Source organism: Neophocaena asiaeorientalis, unplaced genomic scaffold, assembly GCF_003031525.2.
Source record: "Neophocaena asiaeorientalis asiaeorientalis breed wild unplaced genomic scaffold, Neophocaena_asiaeorientalis_V1.1 scaffold45, whole genome shotgun sequence".
NCBI classification, from domain to species: Eukaryota; Metazoa; Chordata; class Mammalia; order Artiodactyla; family Phocoenidae; genus Neophocaena; species Neophocaena asiaeorientalis.
This window is the reverse complement of record NW_020174642.1, coordinates 7,731,489-7,749,764: the sequence shown is the minus strand read 5'-3', so window position 1 is coordinate 7,749,764 and position 18,276 is coordinate 7,731,489. Positions and strand designations below refer to the sequence as shown.

The 18,276-nt window shown below is 42.0% G+C and overlaps 1 protein-coding gene across 1 annotated transcript in view; it reads left to right on the top strand.

Annotated features, from left to right (window-relative positions):
* LCA5L (lebercilin LCA5 like) overlaps window positions 1-16,268 on the top strand; it is a 37,860-nt gene extending 21,592 nt beyond the window's left edge. Inside the window, exons 3-8 of the mRNA XM_024758249.1 lie at window positions 2,554-3,068; window positions 5,662-5,799; window positions 9,791-9,875; window positions 11,258-11,364; window positions 11,531-11,648; window positions 15,538-16,268. Coding sequence (XP_024614017.1) covers window positions 2,554-3,068; window positions 5,662-5,799; window positions 9,791-9,875; window positions 11,258-11,364; window positions 11,531-11,648; window positions 15,538-16,268 — 1,694 coding nt within the window. The remainder of the gene's footprint in view (window positions 1-2,553; window positions 3,069-5,661; window positions 5,800-9,790; window positions 9,876-11,257; window positions 11,365-11,530; window positions 11,649-15,537) is intronic.
* The last annotated feature ends 2,008 nt before the right edge of the window (window positions 16,269-18,276 follow it).

The following is an 18,276-nucleotide window of genomic DNA, read 5'->3' as shown; positions in this document are numbered from 1 at the left end:
GGGGACAGGGGAAAAAAAAAAAAAAAAAAAAAAAGGCGGGGCTGAGGAAGAGGACATGCACCTGGGGAAATGGACGGGCTGGAGCCGGTGAAGAGGCGAGTGCGTGGCTGTCCTTAGGTCTATTCAAAAGAGCACAGTTCACTCTTTGTAGTGGGAAGCATGCCTACTCGTAAGCAATGAGAAGAGTCCCTTTTTGGCTAACATGGACTTAAATGTATATGTTTTTGGTAAATTAAGTGTTTTAGCTTAGTGGTTTAACAGTTATCTTAAGAATAGCTAAATCATTCAGCTAAATCTGCCTTATTGTGTGAAATGGGACAGAAATTGTAAGCTTTACCATTCTTATGTATAGGTTAGGATAATGAGATATAAATCTTTAAGGATTAAACCCTATTTCAAGTTTCCTAACCTTTATTATTATACAAGTATGCATGACATATATAGTATGAATTTATTCTACATCACTCAAATGCAAGTGGGATATTTACCTTTCTGAAGCAAAACAATCTGGTTCATTCTCTCACACGCACCCACTAGGGTAGATAAGACATTGAATCTCAGTCATGTTTGGGGAATGAAGGGCGTATGGGGGGGCCTTACACAGACAAGGACATTTGGGGAAGGGTCTCTGGCCCTTCCATTTTCATCACGTCTGTGTTTCTTGTCCAGGCCCATGTGATCTTTAAAAGGCTGACACCACCTGTTTTCGAAGCACCCAGGTCCTCGGTGCACATCTCGACCTGGGGCCTTGGCCAGTGCCCCATGCCCGTGGGGTTCAGCCCCCACTCATGCTGACTCTGCCCTCCCATCACTCGAGTCCAGCGTGAGGTGGGGACTCAAGCCTCCAGTGCCCACGGAACCCACCACCCCTCATCCCTCCAGGCTCAGGAGAATCTCTTTCTCTGCCACGGTCACACCACCCAAGAGCTGGAAGGCATTACAAGTTGGGGTCAAGTTCAATCATGCTGGACATGGTGTGGAGCCTGAGAGCCCTCAGCCACCCCTGTTTTCATCCAGCCTGATCCACACTGCCTGGGTCTAGAACTCCCCCAGCCAGTGCCCAAGGTGTTAGAGTGTCCAGCCTGATACAACCACAGACACCTCTTCTCTGGCCTTCTAGTAGGTGTCTTAAGAGTCTGACCTCTGCTTCCCAGTTTTCAGTGTGCTCAAAAGTCTATTCCAAGATACTCAAGTATTCAACCATAGCCCCTACTACATTGTTTCCAGTGGGAAAATAAAAACCTCTGGAGGCATAGTTGTAAAGACAGTCCATTGGTTATTGATTTGATACTGATCCTGTGATCATTGTGAAATCTGTGTGGTCTGTCATGCTCAAGATTTACATGCTTTATCCTCAGAAAGCATCTTCTGTTTCTGTTGACTCATTGTTTCCATCACAGGCAGAACTGCCTTTCCCACCACCTAGACCAAACACGCTAAGCCATGTCTCAGATGATGTGTCCACACTTGGCCAATAGCTTAGGGTTAGGACTCCAGTGACACTGGCCACTAAGAGCCTTTCTCTCTCCAGGATGAGGACAATATTGTTTTTAGATTCTAGAATCCAGTTTCAATCTCTTTCTTTCTCCGAGTATAGATATACTAATATGTGCACACACGTATATTTACAGACACAGATGCACATATGAATATCACACAGATGCACATACAATACATATGGGGCAGTGACAAAGGTACATAGACGTGAGTCTGTCTCACCACTTACCAGCTGTGTGCCCATTGATAAATGACATCACTCAGCACAGTTTTTTCATCTTTAAAATGGGATAATAATACAATGAGGTTACACATACATTTGACATACTTGAATTCGGTTACGTAAGCTTCCTGTAATATCGTTTAGATGCTTTTTGTTCAAAATAGACTCCCAAATACAAACCATCTAACTGGTTAATTTAGTGCTCACCCAGAAGTAACAGAGGAAAAATTGGTTGTGTTGGGTTTATTGAGAGATGGAATCCTTATATGAATACTCTAAGCAGTTTAATGGCTTTTTAAGGTTCCTTTTAAATTTATGAGATCATCATATATATAGCATTAGGCTCTAATGTTACACTCTGATTGCCTTGTAACGTTTTGCTGGAAGAATTACGTCAGATAATCTACATAAAGCATTTAATTCAATGCTTCACGTATGGTAAACCCTTAGTAAATGTTATCGAGTATTATGATTTTCAGTATACCTTTTATGATAGAAATAAGTACAGGTTTTAGAGTCAGAGAAGACCTGGTTTTCAGTTCATTTTATGTCACTTTGTGGTTATGTAACCTTTGAAAAATGACTTATAATCTCCAGCTCTAAAATAGACTACTACTGACGTTAAAGGATTGTATCAAACGAGATACCAAAACATAAAGTACCTAGCCTAAAGCATGGGTATTCATTCAGTGTTAGTTCCTTCCCCTTCTAGTTTGCGTGTGTGTATGTATATGTGTGAGGGCAGGGGGTGGGTGGTGTAATAACACATGCCTGTATATTTACATATCTATATACACATTACTAGTAACAAACTGGATTATCTGCTTACACAGGCCAGAAGGAGATCTCAGTGGAGAAAAAGCACAGCTGGAATGCACCATTTTTAAATTCTCAGATCAATGTGGCTGCCCAGAGACGAGATGCCATAACTCACCGCATACTCTCAGCGAGGCTTCACAAGATTAAAGAACTGAAAAATGAATTAGCTGATCTACACCGCAAACTGGAGGCCACAGTCGTAGAAAACCAATTTCTGAAGCAACTCCAGCTTAAGCACTTGAAGGCTATAGGAAAATATGAGAATTCACAAAATAATCTACCTCAAATTGTGGTTAAACATCAGAACGAAGTAAAAAATTTAAGGGAGCTACTCAGGAAATCCCAGGGAAAGGAAAGAGCCGTGTCTGGGAAACTTAAAGAAACAGACAGCGAGCTGTTGAAGACTAAAGATGCCTTGCAGGCACTGCAGAAACTTTCTGAAGACAAACATCTTGCAGAGAGGGATGAGCTTACTCAAAGATTGTCTGTTCTTACAACAAAAATGGAGGGAAATGACAAACAAATACAGGTCTGTGTTTCAGAGGTCTAGAAACATTGTTTCCAAAGTTAATAGAGAGAGGCTGTGCATTCATCATATATGCCTGTGGAATGAAGTACTACCAACTGCTGTGCTGAGCAAGAGCCCACGGATGGTGGTGTCTGATGGCGAGGGGGTGGGGAAGGGGAAGGGGAGGGGGAGGGGCACAGGAGAGAGAGAAACAGCTCCTTCTGTTGTGCACTGAGCGAGAGGTCCCGTGGCTGTGTTACCCAACCTAACTCGGGTCCGCTCGCCCATGCACAGTAAAGCCGATCTACTGACGCTGGGCTGTAGTGAAGGAAGGTGTTTACTGCAGAGCACCAAGCAGGTGCTCAAAAGGCCCAAACTCCCTGATGGCTTTCAGGGAAAGGTTTTTAAAGACAGGGTGAGGGAGGGTGGACATTCTTCTGACTGGTTGGTGGTGAGGTAATCAGGAGTCAGTATCATCAACCTTCTGGTTCCAACCCGACTGCAGTCTCCATGCTGGTGGGCAGCATGCAGTTAACTTCTTCTACCTGATAGGGTTTCAGTATCTACAGAACAGCTCACAGGACATGGCTCAGAATATTAACTGTAGGCCCTGAGGAGGGACTAAAGGTCCTTTACTTTGTTTAATGGCTAAACTGTTATTACTTTGTCTTTCTTGGCTATTTTCATTTCTTTCTTCATTTTCTCATTTCTCTGATTAAATTTACTCTTTGGAACTCAGGAAAGGCCTAAGAGGATAAAGCTTTTCTACAGACCAGAGGCAGGTGGAGGAGACTGCAGGGGCTGGGGTGAGGGGTTCTGTCCTGGGAAGGCCCCGTGCGGTTCTGCTCAGCTACAGCTGGGCTCATTTATCTGGAAATGACCATTCTCTCAGGCAGTCCAGCTGCTGAGGTCAAGGGAGTTTGTTCACATGCTGAAGGGGGTTGTGCTGTGCTGTGTTTTGGGAAACCTCTCCTAGAAAGCAAGCCTCTACTCCAAACTGCCTTCTTAAAAGGCTACTTCCCTAAACCCTGAGTGCATCTCCTCGCCAGCCCCCTCCTTGTTCTCTCCCTCATCAGTCTGTCGAGACATTTCTAATGTCCTAGAAATAGAAAATTTCCCCAGGTAATATTCCTGGGGACAGATAGGGAAAGGGAATTTAAATAATTTTAGAAATGAATAGATAGATAATCCTCAAGGGTACATGGTGGTCAAAAGCCTGGGGATTACATTACAAGGGATGATTTGGGAGAACACTGATCATATTGAGAATTCTGCCTATTTTACATTAGGTAGCTTTGGTCTCTATGGACGTAAACACAAATGGAAGTGATTTACTGTTTAATTCCCTAAAGGTGAGAGACAAGTATTTTCAATGATCTTGAAATAATAATAAGATATCAAGTTCATTTCAGCCACTGTTTTTTCTGTTATTTCTTTTTTGGTGATACCCTCCTCTATTTTCAAAGAGAATTTTTTCACATAAGATGGATATGGAAGCTACAGGAAATAATGAGCCACCTCATTTTTCATTCATGTAAATAGTATACCAAACTTCTAAAGTTTGGCCTTTCAGGTAGGATTGGATCCATCTCAGCATCTGTCTGTCATGTGAAAGTAAATGTATTTGTATCTCATCTACATATTTTTTACACAAACATGTTTAAGTAGCTCATGTTTTTATACTACAACCAAAACCAAAAAGAATTTGAGAACTAATTAGCTATTTTCTTATCGGAGGCACTTGGTTGTATGGGAAATTTCATTTGGTTGTAGGGCATTTGGTGGGAGAAAAAGTTTGTGGGCCAAAACATGTATTTTTTTTAATGTTAATATGCTAGGAAATGGGATTTTTAGCGATTATTTCGTCCTATTAGCTTACCATATTTTCCACTTTAATGAGAAAGTATTAATGCTGTAACGAGGGAAACCACACTTTATGGAAAAGAAGGAAAGAAAAGGCCTTTTGGCCAAGTTCCTGTCAAAGACCCACTCAAACAGTTCTCCAGTAAAACAGTTCTTATTCCACAGAGAAGGCAAATATGCAACAGTGAGTCCTTCGTATTCATAGATGGTTACTGTGCTAAGTCAGTCGTTTCATTGGCTTATAATTCATCCACGTGGTGTGGCTCTGTGAGACCCCATCGTAACTTCCCGTCTCAGTTATCTGAGAATCACAGTCCGAGCGTGATGGTCTGCACTGACGCTGGTCAACCCTTTGGCAAGAGGGATTTGAAAGGTTTTCACGGAGTGCGCCGTGCTAAGTTAGTGGTATACTTCAACAGAACTGCTTAGGTTTAGTTGTAAAGTATAACGTTGATTTTACTTATTGATTTTTCAGGATCTGTTCCAAAAACTTTTTTTACCAAATTCCAGAGTGTAAAAAAAACATTAGGCTGGAAACATGATATTTATTCCCTAGAGTTGGGATCTGGAATTTTTTGGCTTTTTGTGTGTGTGGTAATATTTAGTTCTAATATGTGTCCTCTAGACAAGCCATCCACTAAAATTGTATTAAAATTTTGCACTTTTCATAAATGTAATTAGTTGCATTACAGTCGAAGTATTTTATAATACTACACTGGTTCCAGAGAGTTGAAATATATACTATTTTCAGAGCTTGGAGAAACAACTGAGGCTGAACAATAAAGCCTTTACTCGGCAGTTGGCCTTCGAGAACCAGAAGACCTTAGCAGCTCAAGCAGCTACAAAGACTCTGCAAATGGAAATAAAACACCTTCAACAAAAACTTAAGGTACTTCTTTTAAAGCAAAATGTAACAAAATTTGTGAAATGCTTCTTCCAAAACTATCAGAGCTATTTATGCCTAATATATCTTTGAATTACTTAACTTCAAGTATAGCTTTCTCAAATTAACTTTTTTCCCTACAAACATATGAACAGAGGATCTGAAATTATGAGAATCAGTTAACAGCCTGGTGAATATGTAATGAGAAAAATTAAAACTCTTGTCTATTCATTCACAAGACTTCTTATTATCATTTTTATCTCATCACATGAAGTAATATTGTACTTTGTTAACATTTTAGTGGAACCCAAAATAAGTTTTTCTATTTAAAAAATTCACTTATAACATTAAAATATTTAGAGTAATTTTTGTAGCCCATAAATTCATTTTTTCATTTTTTTATTGACGTATAGTTGATTTACAATATTGTGTTAGTTTCAGGTGTACAGCAAAGTGATGCAGTTATATTTTTTTCAGGTTATCTTCTGTTATCATTTATTACAAGATATTGAATATTGTTCTCTGTGTTGTACAGTAAATCCTTGTTGCTTATCTACTTTATATATACATAAATTCATTTTAAGGCCTCACTTGCAAATATGCTTACAAAACTGTCTTTTAAAATGTGCCCTCACTTGGAGAGTATTATGCTAAGTGGAAAGTCAGACAGAGAAAGACAAATACTCTATGACATCACTTATTTGTGGAATCTAAAAAGTACAACAAACTAGTGAATATAACAAAAAAGAAGCAGACTCACAGACAGAACAAACTAGTGGTTACCAGTGGGGAGAGGGAAGGGGGAGGGGCAATATAGGGGTAGAGGAGTAAGAGGTTCAAATTATTAGGTATAAAATAAGCTACAAGGATGTATTGTACAACACAGGGAATATAGCCAATATTTTATAATAACTATAAATGGAGTTTAACCCTTAAAAATTGTGACTCACTATACCGTACACCTGTAACATATAATATTGTACAGCAACTATACTTCAATTTTTTTTAAATCTGCCCTAAAAGTGAGAATTAAAAATATTTTCTTTGGGGAGTTCCCTGGAGGTCCAGTGGTTAAGACTCAGTACTTTCACTGCCGGGGCCCAGGTTCCATCCCTGGTAGGGGAACTAAGATCCCACAAGCTGTGCAGTGCAGCAAAAGAAAAAGAAAAAAAAATTTTTTTTTAATTTACTTTTCAGACTTTTGTTCTTTCTGCCTTCAAGATTTCTAAAATGTGCAACAAGTTGGAAAAGCTAGATAAAATACTTAAGAAATATAGGTCGTTCAAGCCTCAGTTAGTAAATCTTAAGCATGATTCTTTAAGACAAGAATCTTTAACTTTTATGTCAAATAGGAAATACAGGTTTCCCGGGAGCCTTGAGAGCACTCAGAGACAGGGAAGAAAGTTGGACGTAAACTCTCCCTTTGTAAAGCAGGGAAAAGAGTTCTGTTTCGTTCTTCTCTGGAGCCTCAGGAAACTTCAGAGAGAAGAATATGCCAGAAAATGGGCGTGGCTATAGGAACTACCTTAGAAGTCTAACAGAAGAGGCTTCAAGATCCACTGGTCAAAGCAAACACACACACATATGGAGACACAATCAGGGAATTTTAAAATAACGTTTGTGCTTTCATATGCAGCCATGTGCACATATATACTATACAGTCATTAAAAAACAATTTTGACAGGAGAAAAGCTTAATAATTAATGAAATGCTTAATGAAAAGAAAGATACAAAATTCTATGTACAGTAACATCCAAATTTATTTTTAAAAAGAAAAGTAAATATACGCAATGGATTTCTGTGCATCTGTAAAATGGCATGAGGGTTCTTTATGTTGTAATATGGAGTAATCGCCAGGGTATATTGATAAGTGAAAAAAGGAAGGCAGAGGGAAGTGTGTAGTATGCCATCATGTAAGGAAAGGAGACAATACAAATATATCTACAAATTTGCTTCTATTTTGAAAAAAGCATAGTAGGATAATAGTGGAAATGGGGAGAAAATAGAGTAGAAGGGACAGCTATAGAACCTAGATTTCCTTGAATATCTTTTTGGTAGATTTGACTTTGGAAATATGTAAATATTTTGTGTAATTATGAAGCAGAATGAAATGTAAAAAAAAAAAATCAAAAAACGTTCCCTAAAAATCCAGAGTAAAATGAAAAAAAAAGAGCCCACTGTGTATTCTGGTGTAGGCATAATGTCACAGAGAGACACCATTCCAAGAGACTTAAAACACGTCAATTTCACTGCATGTGCCTAGTGAAATACACTCTTGATGACAGACTTGGTACGGTTATTTTGAGACTGTTGTGTGTATCTTATGGGATAAAGCACATAATGAACTATGTTGGTGTCATCGAGAACTGGGATTTGGGAGATGGAAGAAAGAAAATACAGAAGTAAGATAAGGTCAAATAAAACTCCTGTAGTCCTGACTGTGAATTGAAGTGAAGGTATGATCTTATGATACATTTTTATCTTTAAAAATAAATACATATTTCCTAATGTGACCCACTCACTAACAATGAATACCCCTAATGACATACTATCATCTTCAAAATCCATAACCCACTGAAAAGAACTAAGGCACCTTAAAAAAATTCTAGGTCTGGAGCATGAACTATACTACGTGAGCCTGGGACATATAGAGAAGCAAGGAAACTACAAAGAACCATTAGGGTAATGTCAAAGAGATTCAGGAGCCAAAGATGGTTCTTACTGGCCAAAGATGGGGCAATTTAGGATCAGTAAAGATAACTGTGTGGATTGAAACTTAGCAAATATACAGAAATCAGAAAGTTCATAAGGATATTTACAAAACAAAACACCTCAGTGATCACTCAGTCACCTTTAGAGGATGCTAGGGAACCAGCACAGTATTTCAAAAACTGGTAAATAAAGGAAAAGAAACAATTACTTTCACCTTTCCTATGCTCAGAGTAACCAAGTAACTTGTGAGAAGGGAAGACCTTCCTTGTAAAGACATTTCCATCAATAATGAAGAAGGAATGAAAGGATGAGAATATCACTGTTTTGGAACTTCTAATGAAATAGTGGATCTGAGCAATGATCGCCACAAAGGGAAACCATCCGATGCTATGCACTTCCTGACAGACGTACACACCTCCACCTAGGGAGTACTATTGCCAGAAAAAACATACCTAGATATGATTAAACATTTAGCTCTAACAACAAATTTAAGAGAAATATGGTAGCAGGGGAACATGATAAGCAACGCCTCAGGGATGCGATCAGCAACATCAGACTGTGGCAAACTCTACAGCACAAACTACCCTGTTTCCACAACAAATAAATATCAATGTGAAACAAATAAAAGAGATGAGGGTGGGAACTTATAGAATAAAAGAGACTGTGAGGAAAAACTCAACAACCAAAAAACAAATAACCCAATTCAAAAATGGGGCTTCCCTGGTGGCCCAGTGGTTAAGAATCCGCCTGCCAATGCAGGGGACACGGGTTCGAGCCCTGGTCCGGGAAGATCCCACATGCCGAAGAGCAGCTAAGCCCGTGTGCCACAACTACTGAGCCTGCGTTCTAGAGCCCGCGAGCCACAACTACTGAAGCCCACGTGCCTAGAGCCCGCACTCCGCAACAAGAGAAGCCACCGCAGTGAGAAGCCCACACACCACAACAAAGAGTAGCCCCCGCTCACTGCAACTAGAGAAAGCCCGTGCGCAGCAACGAAGACCCAATGCAGCCAAAAATTAATTAATTAATTAATTTAAAAAATATATATATTGTCCACTCACAATGGTTTGTTACTCTGTTAAAAAGCTAGTGTTTTTTTTTTTAAAAGCTAGTGCTTTTTGATGTCAGGAATGATATATAATGATATGGCCCATTTCTGTTTCTGCTGGAACCTATAGATTTTATCCAAAGAACACTGAGCTCACTTTAAATTGTTTTTTTACAAGAAATCAAGGTTGATAAAAGCAAACAATCATAGAAATATTGGTATTGTGGTTCTCTTTAGGAGAAGGGTCGAGAGCTGGAAATTAGAAACATCTATACTAACCAGATACTTAGAAATTTATGTGACAAAGAAGATTATCCAAAAGGTAAAGTATGTTTTAATTATTTTTGCTCGAAATCTATTTTGAAGTATCTAGTCAGATTTTCTAACTTATATCACCAAGATAACAGACATTTTAAAAACTCGCTTTGTTAAGCATTGAGACACATTTTGCGATTCTAGAATAACAAAAGTGTGACATGGTTGAAACAGCTAGAAGAGAATAGAGAGACTTTCCCGTGTTCCCATCCTCCACTCAGTCTTTTATGTCCTTACTCGGGTGAATGAGAGGGTACCTTTCAACTTGATGCAAAATGTCTGCCAAATACTGGACTTTCTAGGTAGATCTGTTAGCCACTGTGTGGACTTTTAAGGTTAACTTTATTTAGGTACAGTTTACCCCAATACGATGCACCCGTTCTAAGCATGCAATTCCATGGGTTTTGAAGTGCTTATCGGCATGTAACCACCACCTCCCTCAAGATTTAGAACACCCACCCATCTCCTCAGGAGGTGCCCCCTCATGCCCCTGGCAGTCAGGGGTCCCCCAGCCCCAGCCCAAGACAACCTCGGATTTCCTCGGTCACAATAGCTCAGTTTGCCTGTTGTAGAATTTCATGTGTGGGATTGTACAGCAGGTCCTCTTTGCTGTCTGGCTTCTCTCGGCCAGCATGTTTTTGAGACGCATCTGTGCTGTGCTACTATCATTAGTTTGTACCTTTTTGTTGCTGAGTAGGATCTTTTCCTTCAAGACAAGATGTACTTATTCCCTCCCCACCAAGATCTCCCAGCATAAGATTCTGCTCAGAAGAGACACAATAGGAACACTTGCCTCTCATTTTGCTACAAGTAACTATGTGTTTACTTTTCAAGGCAACAACCTCAGATTTCCTTGCCTGCCTTTGTTTACTTTTGGTTTATAATCCAGAACAACAGCCAGCAGAGAAGATGATAAAATCAAACATGGGGTCATTTAAATGGGCTAACACTTCAAGGAAAGTGACTACTAGGTTTAGCGTTCGTGCACTTTAGTGTGGGCAATCCAACCGGCGACAACCAAGAGCTCTGACACAGGAGACACGATGGCGCACCCTCTCACAACTGCACAGCTACAGTTTTGAATCCCTTCTGCCAGCAGGGACAGCCGTGTCCTCCAATGGCAATGCCGACCCATCCTAAGGCCTGCTTCTTTGGTACTTTACCACTGTGATCGCCATAACCTCTGGGGCCCACAATAAGACAAAACAGGCGAGATGCTAGGGGAAAAAGTGAAACTGGCAAATGTTATACATTTACTGAAAATCTTTAGAAAACATCTACTATACTTTGTTTTATAATTACATTACAAACTTCAGTTGTTATATTTAAAGTCAGTATTGCTTCCAAATGTAAAATATGTTTCTTACATATAATACACCTGTTCTGTAGTTTCTTCAACAAAGTCAGTACAAGCAGAAAGGGAAAGTGTTTCACTTACAAGTATGCGACACCAGGAAACCCAAAAATCGGAAGCCGTTCCATCTTTGACAACTAAGGTACAGCAAATTTGAATTCTTGCAGTGTCTAATTAAACATATCTTTACAAAAATAAGCTTTAGTCACTTGTTCTATACAAAAAGTATTTGTATTCATTAAATAAAACACAATTTAAAATCACTTCTACTGCCAAAAATATGTTTTTGCCACTTTTCTAAATTATAGGGTAAAAAGACAAGAGGAAACATTGGTCATAAAGAAAAATCGATTGAAATAATCCATGCAATTTCTCACTGTATCAGTAAACTACCAAACCAAGAGGATTCCAAGAGAAAATATGAAGGTAATTTTAACAACTTTCAAAAGTCTCCTTTACTTTTTTTTTTGGCTGTGTTGGGTCTTCATTGCTGCATGCGGGCTTTTCTCTAGCTGCGGCAAGCGGGTTACTCTTCGTTGCGGTGCGCTGTCTTCTCAGAGCAGTGGCGTCTCTTGTTGCGGAGCACGGGGTCTAGGTGCAGGGGCTTCAGTAGGTGTGGCTTGTGGGCTTAGTTGCTCCACGGCATGTGGGATCTTCCTGGACCAGGGCTCGAACCCGTGTCCCCTGCGTTGGCAGGCGGGTTCCTAACCACTGCGCCACCAGGGAAGCCCCTCTCCTTTACTCTTACTTTATTTTTTTTAACTTGTGAATTACTCAGTGTGTGTATAAAAGTATATATAAAACAGATATATTCAATTTAAAGAACTGTTATAAAACGAACTCCACTACCTGCTTAAGACGCGGAACATTACTGTCCCCTGGGACACCCTGCGGACCCTTCATAACCATAACCCTCCCGCCGCCCACCACAAACAACCACGATCTTCCATTTTATGCCAGCTTTTCCACACAACTCCTGATCCCATGTGTATTCTTAGACAACATGTTCAGTTTTAAAAAACTGAGTCTCAATCTCAAACCCAGCTGAGTAAAGGGCAGCACTGCCCCTAAAGAAGATTCCAGAGCAGGCAGGCTCGCTGCAGCTTCCCTGAAGGCACCGGAGCCCAGCCAGGGCCAAGGTCATGCCGGGTCCTGGGAGCTGGGGACCCATCGGAGACCGGCAGCGGCAGGGCTGCTCTGCAGGTGGGGTGTGGGGAGAGGCCCCGTGTGCTGGGCTCCTGAGAGACAGCAGAGGGCTCTGTGCGGTGAAATGAGGGTTCTCGGCCCACCCAGGCTGCAGGCACCATAGTGAGGGTGACAGCTTGGCCAGGCCCCGCGTGGTCAGGTCAGACCAAGGACACTGGAGGCTGGGGGGTTAGCGGGGTAGGGGCTTGGTGGTGCCAGCCCTTAATGCTTAAGCCCTTGGCTTGGTGCCCTCTGTAGTCCTGGGGCCTCCCTTCACCCTTCCTGCTGGTTCCTGTCACCCCTTCGCCACCAGATCTCTTTCCTACCCTGTGTCCTTCCCTTTCCTGGTAAACGCCATCATGTCCTACGAGCACAATCTCTACTGGCTTCTTGAGAACACTTGCGTGGAAGGCAAATCTGTGTGCATTTCCTCTGGAGATGTCATGTTTCTACTTAGACTTAATGATTGACTGGAAAGAAAATTCTAGGCTGGAGATCATCTTCCCTCAGAACGCTGACGACACTGCCCCATTGTTTCCATGTTAAGTTATTGCTAAAGGGACATCTGGGTGACACCCCACCAGGCTGGGCGAGCACAACCTCCCTGGAAAGAGCAGCCGCGGGAACAGCCCCCGAGGGGCCCAGGGCCGTGCCAAGAGGGGCCCTCTCTCAGCAGTGAGGCCAGACTGGCTTTAGAATGAGGTTTAAATAACACCGAGGGTGGGCAGAACCCCTGGAAAGCCACTGGCTCCCATGTGGTTCCTTCTGTGGTCACTGGTCAGTTTACGTTTTCCACCTATTTTTTAGTCCATTTTGTAATTTTTTTTTAAATAAACGTATTTATTTTTGGCTGCGTTGGGTCTTCATTGCTGCACGCGGGCTTTCTCTAGTTGCGGCGGGCGGGGGCTACTCGTTGTTGTGGTGCGCGGGCTTCTCATTGCCGTGGCAGAGCACAGGCTCTAGGTGCACCGGCTTCAGTAGTTGTGGCTCATGGGCTCTAGGCGCGCGGGCTCAGTAGTTGTGGCGCACGGTTAGTTGCTCCGCGGCATGTGGGACCTTCCCGGACCAGGGCTCGAACCCATGTCCCCTGCATTGGCAGGCGGATTCTTAACCACTGCGCCACCAGGGAAGCCCCATTTTGGTAATTCTTACTGTCCTAGAAAGTTTCCTCATTCACTTGACAAATATTTTCTGCGCATATACTGTGTCAGGCACTGCTCCGGGCCCTGGGGACAAGATGCCCCGCCCTCGGGAGCCTGTGCCCTTGGAGAAGACCTGTGGGGCTGCGAGAGGGTGGTGGGTGCTGGAAAGAAGGTCCCCACTGAGAAGGGGACAGGGAAGGGGCTGAGGGTGAGCTGACGGCAGCTCAGGAGACTAGAAGGAAGTGATCCACGTGGAACCCCGAGAAGAGATGGTCCCACGGACGCTGGGCCCAGAGGAGGGGTCGCACAGGGGGCGACGAAGTAGGAGGTGGCGTGTCGGAGGGGGCGGTGGGCAGGGTGCTTCGGCCACGGTGAGGACCGTGGAGCCGGGAAGGAGTTGGTGCGGAGGAGGGACCAGACCCGCTCCTGGGCGGCAGCGGGGAGGCCAGGCGGGGCTGGGGAGGTCGTGGAAAATAAGTACTTTCCCCCATGTGCTCAAACGTTAACATTTTCATCAGGTATCATAGGGCATAATATTAACAGCTATTTAGAGTTAATTGTACGTTTGACTGGCTTCCAGGCTCAGCATTCTTTTTTTCAAAATCTACTTTTTTTTAACTTTTTATTTTATATTGAAGTACACCATTCTTGAAACATACTTATTTCTCCTGCTAGTACTATTTTCATTTCCCTAGAGTATAAGTGAATAATTTTATTCCAGAATGTAGTCACATGAGGAAATGTTCCAACTCTTTGCACACCCGATATTGTCCCCATCCTCCCTCACAAACGATGGCCTCACTGAGTGGTTCGCTGTTAGCGATGCTGTTTGCTCAGAACCCGCGAGGGTCTGGTCCTCTGAGGAGGGGAGAGCTGTACACAGGGCTTCCTCGGTGCCTGGGGAAGGATCTGCAGAGGAAGGGACATCGTTCCATACAGCAGTGTTCTGCGATCATCTCCTCCTGGCAGTGCATGCCCTCCTCATTCAGTAACTCATTTTCCACAATCCCACACGCTCTAATTCATTTAACCGGGAATCCTTAAACAGATGTTCAGGATGTTTCACTCTTACCAAACCAGGCTACAGGACTTCCCTGGTGGTGCAGTGGTTAAGAATCTGCCTGCCAATGTGGGGGACACGGGTTTGAGCCCTGGTCCGGGAAGATCCCACATGCTGTGGAGCAACTAAGCCGGTGTGCCACCACTACTGAGCCTGCGCTCTAGAGCCCGCGAGCCACAACTACTGAGCCTGTGTGCTGCAACTACTGAAGCCCGCGTGCCTAGAACCCACACTCCACAACAAGAAAAGCCACCGCAGTGAGAAGCCTGCGCACCCCAACAAAGAGTAGCCCACGCTCGCCACAACTAGAGAAAGCCCATGCGCAGCAACGAAGACCCAATGCGGTCAAAAAATAAATAAATAAATAAATTTATTGGGGGAGAAAAAACACAAACAGGCTGCAGTGAACATCCTTAGACGCATCTTTGTGTATCTTTGTAGGGTTTGGTTCTACGAGTGAAGTTGTTGGGTCTAAGAGCATGTTCACTTAAAGTTTTGATAGATACTACCAAATTGCCATCCAAACTGCACACCGGCTTACAAAGCCACCAATGGGGAACCAAAGTTCCAATTTCCCCATATTCTGGCCAACTCTGGAAATTATCTGCCAATTGGATGGGTAAAAAAATATTCTCTTGTTTTAACGGGCACTACTTCTAGCTGGTGGTGTTGAACACCTATTAATAACATATTGGCAAAGTTTATGAATATCATTTTCTTTTGGTTTCACAATTCTCATTTATCTAGTATGTTCTAGGAAAGTATAACATTTCAAGCTTGTTAATACCACCTTTCCCTGTATTTGCTTTCCTTTTTGTCATTGTAACGTGCTCGTCAGTAGGTGTAAATAACTGTGTTCAACATGCCATCTTGAAATAGAAATCCATGCATTTTAAACGTCAGTAAATTAACTATTTTTCTACTACAGATTTATCAAAGGAAGAGGAACATATAGAAGCACAGCCATGTCTAGAGAATATTGGACAACAGAGAGAGAGAACAGAAGATCAAGAAAAGAAAACCACTTTAGTAAAAGAAGAACAGGAACTACCACCAAAAAGAATTCAAGTAATCCATCCCGAAGGGGAAAGTGGTCAGGAAGACGATACAGTAAGTGAAAAGTCTAAAAGAAGTCCAGAAATAAGTGAAATGGGTGAAATGCCAGATAAAAATGCTGCTCCAAATATCAAAATACCCTTCAGACAAAGAAAGCATTATTCATTCACAGAAGCGATCGAAAACTTGCATCATGGGCTTCCTGCCTCAGGCGGGCTGGCCAATGCAGGCAGCACGAGGTGCACTCATAGCACAGGCAAGCACCACAGCCACAGGGGAGAACAGAGGCTGGAGCACCCTACTGTCACCTATGAACCCTCTTTCGGTAAATCTTCCAGAACAAAAGCAAATGACACAGCTTTCAGAGAGAAGAAAAGCAGTCTAATGGAAGAACTCTTTGGATCAGGCTATGTCTTAGAACAGAACCAAACAAGCACTGCTGTCATGAAGGGGCCTGAGGAGACTTTGCAGAGTAAGAAGATGCACCATCTACCCCCTAGTCAGGCCTCTGCCAGCAATGCTTTCGGAGATTCTAAAGTAACTGTGGTAAGTTCTATTAAGTCATCTTCACCTACAGAAGGAAAGAGAAAAATAATTATTTAAATATATTCCAATATCCTAATCCACTCTGGTTTGATATTCTGGTCTTATGTGTCTTTAATCTCATAGTTTTAATGTGTGTGTGTGTGTGTGTGTGTGTGTGTGTGTGTTTTCAGTACTTAAATTGACTTTGAATAATTAAGGTTTTGTTTTATTGCTAATCTAATTTTTAAAAGTTCACTGTATATTAGCCAATGACAACAAATACAAAATTACATCTTTTTTCTTCTACAACTGACACATGTCCATTATCTTTTGGAAGACTGATTTATTACATGGCTTCAATATACTATGGGATTCCATAGCTAGTTAAGTGTAAGTTAGTCAACCTAAGACATACACATGTCATGCATGTAAGAACCTTATCAGGAATCAAGTTACACTGTAACTTAAAAACACGGAAGCAGCTCTGAAAGGAAACAATATAAGAAGCCTCTATTTAAAAAAGCACAGGGGCTTCCCTGGTGGCGCAGTGGTTGGGAGTCTGCCTGCCGGTGCGGGGGACGCGGGTTCGGGCCCTGGCCCGGGAGGATCCCATATGCTGTGGAGCGGCTGGGCCCGTGCGCCACAGCTGCTGAGCCTGCGCTCTGGAGCCCGCAGGCCACAGCTGCTGAGCCCACGTGCAGCAACTGTTGGGGCCCGCGTGCCTGGAGCCAGTGCTCCGCAGCGGGGGAGGCCACCGCAATGGGAAGCCTGAGAGCCCCAACGGAGAGTGGCCCCTGCTCGCCACAACCAGAGAAAAGCCCACACGCAGGGAAGACCCAACGCAATCAAAAATAAAATAAATGGATATATTCTTAAAAAAAAAGATTCAAGTGATTATAAAAAAAAAAAAAAAGCACAGCAATTACCAAACTTGGTTTTATGAAAATTACTTTTGAGCATTCTCTTATTCAGCTAAACTGGGCATCTAATATCCTGCCCTTGTGGGTGACACTTTCCTCATATACACCCAAGATTCAGTATTTTTTACCTGTTGCATACCCTGTACCCTGACCCTTTTTCTGTTAATCTTGCTCTTTAAAAAGAGCACATTGGTATAATCAGGGTCCATGCAAGTTAGCTACTCAGTCCTGATGAATAGATTCATTATACTTAGAATATCTTATATTAGGACTATGCAGAGGAGGTTGTACTCCCAATGTTGATCAATTAACTTACTTTCATTTATTTATAGGGCAACCTACTTGCAATGTAGGCCATACTATTTCCAAACACGTTTATGGGTTGGTGTGTAATACTGTCAATGAAAAAAATTAATCAATAGTTGATCTAAGAAAGAAATGGGAAATTTTATCCAAGCCAACCTAAGGATTATAACCTGGCAGTCCTTCAGGAAGTTCTGAGAACTGTTCCACCCATTAGAAGTCAAAGTGCGGTTATGTAAGGTTTTGAGGCAGAGGGCTATATATCAAGTGATGTATTATTGACAGTTTACACAACCCAGATCTACACGTACAAAGCGAGTAGTCATCATCATGACCCCTTATAAGATTAAGAAGGAAGGTTATCTCCTAAACAGCTGTGACCCTTCCTAAGATTAAGAAGGAATGTTATCTCCCAAGGAGGTCTGGTTAATGCAGATGCACAAGGCATACTAAAGTGGAGAGAGAAGGCCCAAATGGGCAGAGAAAATTTTTATGTTTAAAGTCTTGCCATAAAATGTGAATTTTATTTCGTTAGTATCGACACACTTTTGAAAATTGAGAATAGTAAACTTTCAAAAGGGAATGAAAGTCATGGTGGGAAAAAAACTGTATTTAAAACCAAAGATGAGATAAATACTACAATTGGCATAAGCTTTGATCTTTATGAAAACCACAGTGGAAAAAAAAAAGAGAGAGAGAGAGAGAAGGAAAGAAGGGGAGAGAGGGAGGGAGGAGAGTTAGAATTCTCAGAGGCGTAACGTGGGGAGATACACAAATACACATGAAATGACACAACTACCAAGCTCAAAATTCTAGAGAAATGTACTAAAAGGATTTAGAAATGGTGTACAGAGTAATATTAT